The following is a 13,329-nucleotide window of genomic DNA, read 5'->3' on the forward strand; positions in this document are numbered from 1 at the left end:
AGACCACTATGAAACAGGCAAATGCGGCTAGGGAAAACCCTTTAAGGTCGCAACGTTCTACAGTCGCTGCATAATGTTAAAAGTCTAGCGATTCCCATCCACACATTTCAGAAAAATACCCCCAGCAGAAATGCTGCATTTTCCAAAACTGTTGCATTTTTGAAATTGCAGCATGTCAATTATACCTACATAAACATTGGTGATTTCTCTATAGGTATAATTGAAGCAGAAAGTCTGTGGACTTTATGTGAAAAGGATCTTAGCCTAAGAGTTGAAATACCTCTTTAAGAAAATGTGTACACCTAATAAAAAATTACCATAGGCAAAAGCAAACAAGCAATTGACAAATGACTCTACTGCATTCTCTTGTCTACTCTTCTCAGGTGTCTTCAACTACGTTTAGGAGAAACTTTCTTCCCTGATTCTTTTAAATGATCACTCATTGTGTTTTGTCATAAGAAATAAAAAAAGAAAACATGTTTACCAGCCGTCCCGGCAGAATTAATCTTGTCTTTGCAGAAACAAGTCATCTCATATAGTCAATCAGCAAAATAAGGCTATTTGTATTGTCTGCAATCCCTTTGTATGAATATAAATGACAGCACACACGTTCTGTCTTCCTTTCAGCTGCAAGCACAAACTTTATTTGGAAAAGCTGCCAAACACCAGTATTATCATTCCATTTCACAACGAGGGATGGACGTCACTACTTAGAACCATACACAGCGTGATCAACAGGACCCCGGACACCCTCATTGAGGAGATCATTTTGGTCGATGACTTCAGTGACAGAGGCAAGTCTTACCCTTTATTTTCCTGACTAATTAAAATATAGTAATATCTGACCGGATTAATTAGGAATTTGTACTATGATATCATATATATGTAAGAGTAATTTGTGTATAGTAGTATCTATCTATCTATCTATCTATCTATCTATCTATCTATCTATCTATCTATCTATCTATGTGTTGAAAATTAACACGTCTATCTCTAACAGACTACAATAGAGTAATTTTTCACTGTCATTTTTCAGCATGAGAGAATAAAAATAGAAGATGGTTGTGTATAAATATCTGAGAAAAGTAGTATTTTCTGTATACCAGCTATGAAGCCTTCATCCTGAGAGAGATGTGCACTATTGTGGAGTTATTGTTAAAAAATACCATTGTCAATATGTTATTCACTGCTCACACACAGAGATTTATAGAGCTTTGATGAGTTTAGAATAAAAAAAGGTCACTTAAATGGTGAAGCGAAAATGAAAAACAGATTTTATTTCTAACCTCATACAACCCTTTTGAGACTGGCATATATTTGACTTTCTATTACACAGAGTGTCGGAGATGTGCCTATTTTATTAAGAGGCACTCGTCTCTTAATATATAAGGTGCATCCAACAGCAGGGGCATCTAAAGGCTCATGAGTAGAGATGAGCGAATACTGTACGGATCAGCCGATGCGAACAGCACGCTCCCATAGAAATGAATGGAAGCACCTGTGACGCTGACTTTGCCGGCGGCCGGCCGGCGTCACAGGTGCTTCCATTCATTTCTATGGGAGCGTGCTGTTCGGATCGGCTGATCTGAACAGTGATCGCTCATCTCTACTCATGAGCCCTGGTTCATCTTGGGTCCCTCTGTGCAAATTCTGCTCACAACCATCAGCTGTGCCCCATCTGTACATTTTAGCAGCATTCAAATTTCCTTTCCCTTCTTTATCTAGGCCCAGACTGCCAAGAAGACTTGTTCATAACTTCCCATTATTAACATGCCTTGTCAGTGGCCTCTACACAATAACTGTACCCCTTTTCTTCCACAGCGTCTCCAAATAATTTCTCTTTGAATATATTTTGATTAATGTTCTCGTTTCTGACAGTGGAGGCTGAGTATCATAAATCTTCAGATGTCTCACTCCAGGGCTCCAGAGGGCAAGGGTAATAAGCTGAGAACATAAAGGCTTCTAGCTATCAAAGGAAATCAGAAAGAAAATAAAAGGCGTTTTAATGATCTTTAGTGTGGTGATGGTAGTTTGTGGGTCCAACTGGCAGCTTGGATAAATCACAGCCAGGTGTGTAACTTGAGGAGGTGCAGAAGATGCAGTCGCGCCCTGTCCCAGGATCGTTAAGGGGCCCATAAGCTCTGGCATCAGTATTGAGATTGCAGCTTCCATCTGGCCCATAAGCCAAGGAGACCCACAGATTACCCTAACCACACTAAGGGTGATTAAACTCCTTAGCACCTGTAACCATCACTATCAAGAATTCACTTTAGGGATGGGGTACGGGGCCCCGGACAAAAGATTCCACTGGGGCCCACAAGACTTTAGGTATGCCACCGGTCATAGCTGCAACTACTGTAACCCCTATAGTTACAATACTGGGGTATACTGGTAAATGAAATGCCGTCTTGATAAATTTCCTCCTGTACATTTCTGTACAGGACCCTGAAGAAGATCACCATAGAAAGTGATTTCCATCTTCCATCAGCCGTTTTTGACTGTAAGGCTGATGCTCCACATTTTGTTATTTGTTGCAGATTTTGCTGCAATGTTTTAGCCAAAGTCAGGAGTGAATTAAACATAAACGAACCTCCTAAGAGCTTCCTTTATATTTTCCATTCCTTTTCAAAACACTCCTGACTTTGACACAAAAAAGCAGCAAAATCTGCGACAAAAACACTGCGTTTCCGCAAAGCGTGGCCTTAGTCTAAAGAAGAGTTGCTGTATCTATATTAGATAGCTGCATCATTGTGTTATATCTTTATCCTGTATTTTAAGTGATGTATCAAGTTACATTAGTTTTAACTTACAAGAATAATTCAATTATAATAAGAAATCAGTATAGAGTGAGGTTTTTTTTGTCCCAAACCTTCCTTACTTACTTGAATATTATTTATTCAACTTTGTAAATGACATTCAGATTTTTGTTACCTATTCACGATGAAACAAATGTTTGTAAAGAATATACAAAGGTATATACAGTATGTCTTGTTAAACCTTAAATACGACTTTCAGGATGTAGAGGCTGAAATATTCCCGTGGATTGAATGTTCTTATGTGTTACAAAGTTCTCACTCAGAATCAGAGCATTACCAAAATTATATTTTTCTTTTACAATTTATAAACCTATTAACTTTTCCCCAAATGGTGTGTCAGGATTGTCCTCGATATGTTTTATTACAGAAGGCATTTCATTTAATTGGACAGCGGGGTGGAAGAATGACAAGATTGTAATACGATCATATATTTGTCTTTTAGTTTGGAAGGAAGCATTTTCATTGTCTGGTCCAAGGGTTAATTGAAATGCCCCACTGTTTCTGTAAAATAAAGACTATACATATCTTTTTGATCTTTTTCAAGGTCCTTAGGGAGCCAAATACTATATAGATCCTTGTGTGCTTTGCATTATTACACCATTTAATTATATTTTTAATTTTTTGATATTCTAGCGCAAACATATGCATATCTACAGAGGGTAAACTATTACAGGATAGGAGGTTGATGGGATAACACTGCATTAACTACCTTTAACGTTACACTTTGTATGGTGGTGAGCAGCACAACTCGCAATATGTAAACTGTACGTCTCTGTACAGTGTCCGACTCCCGGGACCCCCGCAGATCTAATATGGATGACCTATACTAAGGATAGAACATCAATACTGGAAACTGGAAGACCCCTTTAGGCTAAGACCCCACGGGACGACCAGCAGCAATAAAGCACGCAGCTCTTTAAACAGATAGTTTGCAAAGTTTTCATCCGTGGGCTTTCTGTTACAATTAGACATATGCGGTAGGTATAATTGACATGCTGCGATTTCCAAAACCGTGTCAGTTTTGGAAATCGCGGCATGTCCACATGACGGTTTTTACCATCCACTTTGCCTGTACTGCAAAACTCTGCAATTTTTCCTGCAGCGTCTCCACCGCGGGCAAATCGCAACGTTTCCGTCCCGTGGGACCCCGGTCTTAAGGCTATATTTTGTTTTAACTTTTATTTTGCTCCTTCTCAGCCCCATATACAACTTGGTGCATTGAAATACGTTCCTGATGAACACAGCAGTGACATTAAAGTTAAAATACAAGGTTACATTTAAATTGAAGCTACAAGAATATATCAGATTCTCAGAAGTTTGACTTCTGTCAGTGAACTGGTGTTCATGCTGAGCCATTCCGAGCAATATTCAACAAAACATGTATTATTTTTGCCGAAGATTTGTTTGAGTAGATTCCCAACCTCAAAAAATGATGGAAGAAAATCCTTAGATGATTGAAAGAAAAGTAGTTTGTTTTCTGTTCTGATGGTGTGACTTTCTCTCCGGTTTCATTTCACCTTTCTTATTAAAGAAATAATTCCGACCAAGTGTTTTCCATATTAAAGTTGTACTGAAATCCTGGAACTTTCTTTTTAATATTCTTTTAACATTACTCTCTCTTCTCTTTTGTTGAGAAAAAAGCTAAAGAATGATTAATGTTTCATGCATATCTTTCTTACTCCGGAGTCAGATTTATATGATATAATATAATGGAACCAAATAGTCTAATATAAAGTAAATGAGCGTTGTGCTAAGCAAATACTGTAGTATAGACAGGCTATGTTCACAGTTCCACAACAGTTATATACTGTAAATGAGAGCTATATCTATTTGTATATTCTAAAGTTATTGGTAGTCCCAGATCCTGTGAATATATCTATATCTGTATGTCAAAAGCATCAAAAATAGTGAATGTGGATGTATCCTTAAATAGTTCGGGTGAAGAGGTCTCTGGCAGGCTTTTCGGAATATTTAAAGAGTAGTCAGTATGTCATTTCAGACAAAAGAAAATCAAAATGACTTCTCGGGTAACTATTGTGCAGATATAGTACAGCCAGAAATGTGACTAACCTTCCTATATTGGATCTTTTCTTTGTTGCTTTTTGTAACTGTACTATATATTATGTCTCGCTATACTTGCTAAGCAGGTGGGCCATTTTAGCTGTGATGTGTTGTGCGCTCTGAGCAAATCAGATGTCTTCAGATGTTCCCTCTCTCCTCTCACAGTAAGTCAGAGTCTCATAAAGAGGGAGCAATATAGCTGAAACTTCTCCATTCGCCCTGTGTTGCATTCACTACATTATTGAAGTATTTACTGTATTAGAAGATTGATTTTTATGATGATTTTATGATTTTTTTGAGTGTTTTTGGATTCTATAGCTACCATCTAATAAAAAGCACTGTCAAAAAAGCATTATGTACTGTACTACCAATGTATGCTAAAAAAAAGTGTAAAAAGATACATTTATACAAATATATTTTTATGTCTTTTAAAAGTGTTTGAAACAATTGCAGAGCAACTTAGTATGTTCTTTTTTTAGACTAATAATAATAATAATAATAATAATAATAATAATAACCTAACCCTAGGAATGGTCATAAAAATCAGATGAAGGTTGGGGCCACACGGTGGCTCAGTGGTTAGCACTGCAGCCTTGCAGCGCTGGAGTCCTTGGTTCGAATCCTGCCAAGGGCAAAAAAAAAAACATCTGCAAGGAGTTTGTATGTTCTCCCCGTCTTTGCGTGGATTTCCATCCCATACTCCAAAGACATACTGATAGGGAAAAATGTACATTGTGAACCCTACGTGGGCTCACAATCTACATTTAAAAAAAAAAAAAAAAAAAAAAATCAGATGAAGGTTTAACAGCCAGCACTCCACCAATGAGCTGTTCTCAGCAGTGTTAAAACTAATGTAGGAACTTATCTACAATAACTTGTAACCCCTGGATCACATTAGCGTAAGTATTCCGTCCACGGAGAGTCTGCATGAGGAACCCCCGAATGGAATACTAACGCAACTGCAAGCACTGTGTAGTTAAAGCACATGGACCCTGTAGACTATAATGGGATCTTTGAGCTTGTGCGCGGCAAGCACAAGGACGCCATTATAGTCTATGGGGTCCATGTGCTTTTACAGCACAGCGATTGCAATTGTGATTGTATTCTGTCTGGGGGGGTCTCCATGCGGACTCTCCGCAGACGAAATACATACGCTAATGTGAACCGACCCTATAAGCCACTATAAAGTGGGTGGAGGGATCAGCGTCCTACACCATCCACTGTATAGTTCCAGCACTGGTAAGTACTGGGAACAGGTGACTGGTGGGGGTTCTAGGTGTTAGCCACCCACCAATCTGATATCCTAAAAATAAGTGAACTTTGCAAGATATATTTAATTTTTGAGGTAGGCCAAAAAATCTGATTAAGGTGAGTATGACAGTTTATTATTTTTCCACAGCTCCCCAGGCCTCCAATTATTTTATTAGAATAATAATTCAGGGGTGGCAAAATTTAAAAATCTCAAGTCATTACCCTGAAAAAAACCTCATTAGGCTAAGGCCACATGTAGCAGGCCGCAACAAAAAAGCACTGCAGGAAAAACACAGTGGCATTTCTGCTTCAATTACATCTACAGGGAAACCATCGGCATCTCTATAGGTATAATTGACATACTGTGGTTTCCAAAACCATAACGGTTTTGAGAATCACAATGTGTCTGCTCCGCGTATTTTCCCGCAATGTAAGGACGGGATTCGCAGGAATCCCATGCACTTTGCAGGGGCTGTAAAACAGCTGCCTTTTTGTCTGTGGTGTTTCCACCCCCCCCAAACCGCAGCGTTTATGCCTCGTGGGACCTAACGTGGACCTTTAATCTATCTGCAGAGAGCACCATTCAACTTAAAAGTAAGTTGATTGGCCCATTGCTTTAAACAGAGAACTAATGGTGCCAATAAAAATCATTCGTAATCGTACTCTTTACAATTTTTGTTAGATATTATCATGCATCTTCCATGTTATATAAAAGTGCCTGGTACATATTAATTGTCATCCGTTACTGCATTTGGGTGCATTCAGACTACGTAACGCCGGGCGTGTATGAGAGCCGTACACGCCGGCATTACGGCAGACTGCCGAACACTTCCCATTCTCTTCAATGGGAGCGCTCGTAACAGCGGCGTTTACGAGCGCTCCCATTGAAGTGAATGGGAAGTGTTCGGCAGTCTGCCGTAATGCCGGCGTGTACGGCTCTCATACACGCCCGGCGTTACGTAGTCTGAATGCACCCTTTAACAGATGAGAGCATACACCCTTGTTATGTACGGTATCACAAGGTACTAAACATGCGGTATTAATTACCGATAGCCTCTATCTATTGTGTAAATCCACAACCTTCCACTAGCTATTACAATCACATTATGCTTGAGATTTAACATCTAGGTGTCAGAGAAGTCTTTAAGTCATAGTATGTAAAGTGGTTTGTGACATCAAATTGCTTCTGGTGCCTCCTTATTTTAACAAGTATGTTAAAGCAGCTATTTAGGTGCAATTCATGTGACTATTATCCTGCAGCCAGATATGGTAATAAGCTGATGTGCTCACATAAAATAATGATGCCAAACTTGTCCTTGAACACTGTTGTATAATTTAAGTGATGTCTAGGAATCTCCTACTAGAACCTTCCACGTGTTTCTGATGAATGCTAAATAGATTTTAGAAACCTTGCAAAGTTATGCAGGTTTTATCTACGGGGCTTAAAGAATTACTGCTGATTAGTCCTTATAATAAATTAGGAATTTCACTGAAAACAGTGATGTGAACAGAATGGTTACAAGCAATTCACTTTTAATGTCTGAAGTTAGAGTAATCTAAATAAGAGCCAATTTTATGTTTAGCACATTAGAGCTAATATAAGAAGAAAAACGGTAGAATTCCCGATTCCATTTTAATAGAGTTGCATTTTTCTTTAGCCAGTTGGCTTTGTCAATTAGCAGAAGAGCTTAAACATGCTGTATTGTTTTATATTGCTATAAACATGACTGCAGACCGCCATTGTTTCCTCAAGGTCACAGACAAATGAGCCAGTGCATTAAAAGAACACATATTTCAGACACAATAAAATGTGAACGTAAATGATGAACTCCGTTATAAAATAGCTATTGAAGAAATTATATGTTATCTATTAAAACAAATGGCTCAGATTCTTCTTGCTATCTTGTAAAATATTGGCTGGCGTAAATAAAGCACCGCAGTGTTTGCTGAGAAAGGCAAAGTCCCTTATTCATAAAGTGCTTTCATTTAGCAAACAATGACTCTCGCAGATCATATTGTGCACATCAAATATTATTGGGATACTTACAGCTGTTCAGCTTCATTATCATCTTGGTCATCTTTATCATAATCATTGTAATGTTCGGTTTATGCCCATTTTTATCAGTCTGTTATAAAAAGTTCTGGAAAGAAAGTAGTGAATTGCTTTCCCCCAGATACCCATTTTAAATAAAAAGTTTGTTCTAGCTCCAAACTGGTTTGCTTTGTACTAGAAGTGCACTTATGACACACTGAGGACTCCTAGGAGTCTAACTCAGGCCCGGTTCACATCTGCGTCCGGTATTCCGTTTAGGGACCCCCCTGAATGGAAATCGATATGCATTAAAAAGCGGTTACCTAAGAAACCACACAGACCTCATAGACTATAATGGGGTCCGTGTGGTTTTGGGTCAGATTCCGCATGAAACCTGAAGAGAGAAAAGTGCTGCTTTCAGTATTTTCCTCTTCGTATGATTCATGCGGACATCGAGCGGAAACCACATGGACCCCATTACAGTCTATGGGGTCTGTGTGGTTTCCTAGATAATTGCTTTTTAATACATTCACTATTCCATTCGGGGGCTCCAAGCAGACTCCCCGAATGGAATAACAAATGCAGATGTGAACTGGGCCTAACCACTTTTTAGCTCTTTACTGCAAATCTTGGTAATTTCAGAATGACAAGAGGATTTACAGATAGGAGTAAATGGTAGGTGGTGCTTAACACTCTTTAAAAACACTTTTACTATACTCTCAGATTTTTATGTGATATAATATGATATAATTAACAGAGACAGACACAACTCCACTTCCCTACAGAATCTACACACTATATTACTAATCTCTATATTATTCTATATCTGTGGGTCTGACTTTCTACCCACTTTGCTATATTGTACATGCTCATGCTTTGTTCACAGTGTGTCATGGAATCCATCTTAGCAGAAACTTTGACTGGTTTGATACAATTTAATGGATCTGTCAATTTCCCATTGTTTGTATAGTTCTTGACAGTAAAAGAGCAGTATATAATGCTATTTGTCCTGTCAAGATCAAATCCAGAATGAACAAAACCTACTGTAGGTTACAATCTTTTATGTCTCGGCATGCTTTTTGCATACAATTTTTTCATCAAAGTAAAATAAATTTTTGAATCAGTTTTTATGCTGATACTTGACTGGCATGAACTTTAGATGCATTTATACAACTGCAATTTATAACTACAACAGATGAAACTTACAGTGAACTTTTCAATTGTGGCCGCAAATACTCAATAACAGGTATTCAGACAGGAATGTTAGGTGTTGTTATAGTAATTTCAGCTACCTAGTCTATGCTTTCATTTTCCTTTATATAACAGAGCATTCTCTCACCTATATCTCACTTTTCCCACAAGCTTACCCCTATTTAACTTTTTCTCCATGTCCACTAAGACTGCTATCCTGGGGGTCACAAGTGACTGTTCTCAAATGGGTAGCCACTGTATACACGTTATCATGTGTTGTTTGTTATGGACTCCAATATAGGCACATCATATGTATATATATATATATATATATATATATATATATATATATATATATAGTGGGGCAAAAAAGTATTTAGTCAGTCACCAATAGTGCAAGTTCCACCACTTAAAAAGATGAGAGGCGTCTGTAATTTACATCATAGGTAGACCTCAACTATGAGAGACAAAATGAGAAAACAAATCCAGAAAATCACATTGTCTGATTTTGTAAGAATTTATTTGCAAATTATGGTGGAAAATAAGTATTTGGTCAGTAACAAAATTTCATCTCAATACTTTGTTATATATCCTTTGTTGGCAATGACAGAGGTCAAACGTTTTCTGTAAGTCTTCACAAGGTTGGCACACACTGTTGTTGGTATGTTGGCCCATTCCTCCATGCAGATCTCCTCTAGAGCAGTGATGTTTTGGGGCTGTCGCTTGGCAACACGGACTTTCAACTCCCTCCAAAGGTTTTCTATAGGGTTGAGATCTGGAGACTGGCTAGGCCACTCCAGGACCTTGAAATGCTTCTTACAAAGCCACTCCTTCGTTGCCCTGGCGCTGTGCTTTGGATCATTGTCATGTTGAAAGACCCAGCCACGTTTCATCTTCAATGCCCTTGCGGATGGAAGGAGGTTTGCACTCAAAATCTCACGATATATGGCCCCATTCATTCTTTCATGTACCCGGATCAGTCGCCCTGGCCCCTTTGCAGAGAAACAGCCCCAAAGTATGATGTTTCCACCCCCATGCTTTACAGTAGGTATGGTGTTTGATGGATGCAACTCAGTATTCTTTTTCATCCAAACACGAAAAGTTGTGTTTCTACCAAACAGTTCCAGTTTGGTTTCATCAGACCATAGGACATTCTCCCAATACTCTTCTGGATCATCCAAATGCTCTCTAGCAAACTTCAGACAGGCCCGGACATGTACTGGCTTAAGCAGTGGGACACGTCTGGCACTGCAGGATCTGAGTCCCTGGCGGCGTAGTGTGTTACTGATGGTAGGCTTTGTTACATTGGTCCCAGCTCTCTGCAGTTCATTCACTAGGTCCCCCCGCATGGTTCTGGGATTTTTGCTCACCATTCTTGTGATCATTTTGACCCCACGGGGTGAGATTTTACGTGGAGCCCCAGATCGAGGGAGATTATCAGTGGTCTTGTATGTCTTCCATTTTGTAATTATTGCTCCCACAGTTGATTTCTTCAATCCAAGCTGATTGCCTATTGCAGATTCAGTCTTCCCAGCCTGGTGCAGGGCTACAATTTTGTTTCTGGTGTCCTTTGACAGCTCTTTGGTCTTCACCATAGTAGAGTTTGGAGTCTGACTGTTTGAGGGTGTGCACAGGTGTCTTTTTATACTGATAACAAGTTTAAACAGGTGCCATTACTACAGGTAATGAGTGGAGGAAAGAGGAGACTCTTAAAGAAGAAGTTACAGGTCTGTGAGAGCCAGAAATCTTGATTGTTTGTAGGTGACCAAATACTTATTTTCCACCATAATTTGAAAATAAATTCTTACAAAATCAGACAATGTGATTTTCTGGATTTGTTTTCTCATTTTGGCTCTCATAGTTGAGGTCTACCTATGATGTAAATTACAGACGCCTCTCATCTTTTTAAGTGGTGGAACTTGCACTATTGGTGACTGACTAAATACTTTTTTGCCCCACTGTATATATATCACAGAATAGACCTCTTGTGACAGAGTATTGTTATGTGTGTCTTTTTTTTTTTTAAAACTGTTCAGCTTGTGTAGCACATCTCGGCATATACTAAGAGTCAAGATAAGAAAAGACATATATGTACTTGCTTCTTTTCTTGTTATATCATTGAGTGGGACCTTATAAATTTCATGGATCATGTCAATTCTCTATATACAAGGCTAAATTGTTAGTCTGGGTAACATATATTAAGAAAGCATATGAAAAATATAAGTAGGCTACCCATTTATGTACTTAATAATATAATTTTAAAAAGTGATGTTCCTGCTATGAGAAATTACTTTTCTGTATATATAGATGTGGCAAATGCAGATATGCAATGGTAATTAGTTGTTGACGAATGTCATTATTTTAATGAAGCTCCATCTCTCTCCTGGCATGCTCTGTACTACTCTTGTGGAAAGCCAATTATTTACTTCAATCAGCCTGTTATATTCCAGTAATACAGGTATTGGCTTGATTGAGAGCTCTTCAGAAGAGGTGACAATACTCTGGCTCTGAAAACATCAAATCAGTTGGAAAAGCTACCAAAAATAATATTTGGATTTTGTAAGTCAATGATTTAGAATAGAGGAGTAAGCCCTTTCTTTTGATCTTTGCAGCACACCAAACTTTGGCAGTGTTGTTAATCCTTCACCGGCTAATAACAGCTCATTTCAAAAACACATGAAACACTTATTTGCTAAACAATTTGATAAATCTTTAGCACAATCTCCACTAAGCAATTTTGTTTCATCTTGAGCAGAAATTTAATTAGAAATGGAAGCGCTGCAAGGATAACCATAGACATTAAAGTAAAATTATGTCTTTTTGGTCTTAATTGTGGTCAAATGGCAAGCAGTATAGTTCTAATAGCATGTAATGCCCTGCATGTTACTCTATGCCCTTTGTACATTGCCCTTTACTATTCATTTCTTTGGGTATTTATCGTTTGCTACCCCCTTTATTACATATTCTATATTTTGCTGGTAAAGACCTTTTATTGTAGCGTACAATCTCAAAGAGGAGACCGGAGAGTGAGAGTAAAGAAGACACTAGCTGTGCCACCTGTTAGGCCGGGGACACTCCACTCTCACCCTAATCCCTCTCCAGGGCTGTGCGCAGCCAAGGGGGGTCCTGCAGCACTACGTGATGGAGATGATAGTGGTCTTGTTTACCCCTGGGCACTTCTAGTTAGGAGTGGGGACCTCTTCTAGCTGAGCTGTTGTGATGGTGTTTAGAAGGGCCCTTCATGTTGAATGCAGGCACAACTCAGGATTTCAGTGTTGCAGAGTAAAGCAAAGAACTCTTTTATTAAACAGCTTCACAGAGTCACCAGCAGCTTGCTAATGGGTACAGATACAGTTTGCATTCCCCAAAGCCTTGATCTTAGGAGGTTTTGCCAAGGATGACACAGATTCTGCAGTAATACACTTCGCCTACTCCTCCACTTGTACCACTCCCTACCTCAGCAGATAGGGGCTCAAACGGGGCAGAGTCCTGATAGGGACCTGAGTACCTCAAAAACTAGGCTCGGTTGAAATACTTCTGTCAAGTACCTCTGTTTCTCCTACTGGCATGGAAGCAGATGTCTCTCGAAGACACACCAAACTTTCTCCCTATCTCAGGGGCTGTCTCCTGATGAAACAGGGATACCCAGAGATGCACCAAATTTCTCCCTATCTCAGGGGCTCTCTCTGGAACAAACCTGGAATAAGAAGATTCCCACCTAGAGGCTGGACTGGTGTCTGCTGGATTCCTAACTGAGTTCTCCCTCTGCTCCACATGACAGGGCAAATGTATAGATGGGCTGCAACCACTACTCTGAACTGGATTGGACTAATTCTACAACTCAACAGGGGACTATAAACCCTCTTTTCGAACCCCGCCCAGTGATTTGTGATTGGCCATGAGGTAGTAAAGCAGTATTCAAATTGTAGAAAGTGCAAATACTCAGAAAATAGCACGATTCACATTTTACATAGAACA

The 13,329-nt window shown here is 39.0% G+C and overlaps 1 protein-coding gene across 1 annotated transcript in view; it reads left to right on the forward strand.

Annotated features, from left to right (window-relative positions):
* Window positions 1-13,329, forward strand: part of GALNTL6 (polypeptide N-acetylgalactosaminyltransferase like 6) — a 1,127,066-nt gene that overhangs the window by 415,821 nt on the left and 697,916 nt on the right. The window contains exon 4 of the mRNA XM_075258272.1: window positions 628-794. Within this exon, the coding sequence (XP_075114373.1) occupies window positions 628-794 (167 nt within the window). The remainder of the gene's footprint in view (window positions 1-627; window positions 795-13,329) is intronic.

The sequence above is a fragment of the Leptodactylus fuscus genome, chromosome 1, assembly GCF_031893055.1.
Source record: "Leptodactylus fuscus isolate aLepFus1 chromosome 1, aLepFus1.hap2, whole genome shotgun sequence".
NCBI lineage: Eukaryota > Metazoa > Chordata > Amphibia > Anura > Leptodactylidae > Leptodactylus > Leptodactylus fuscus.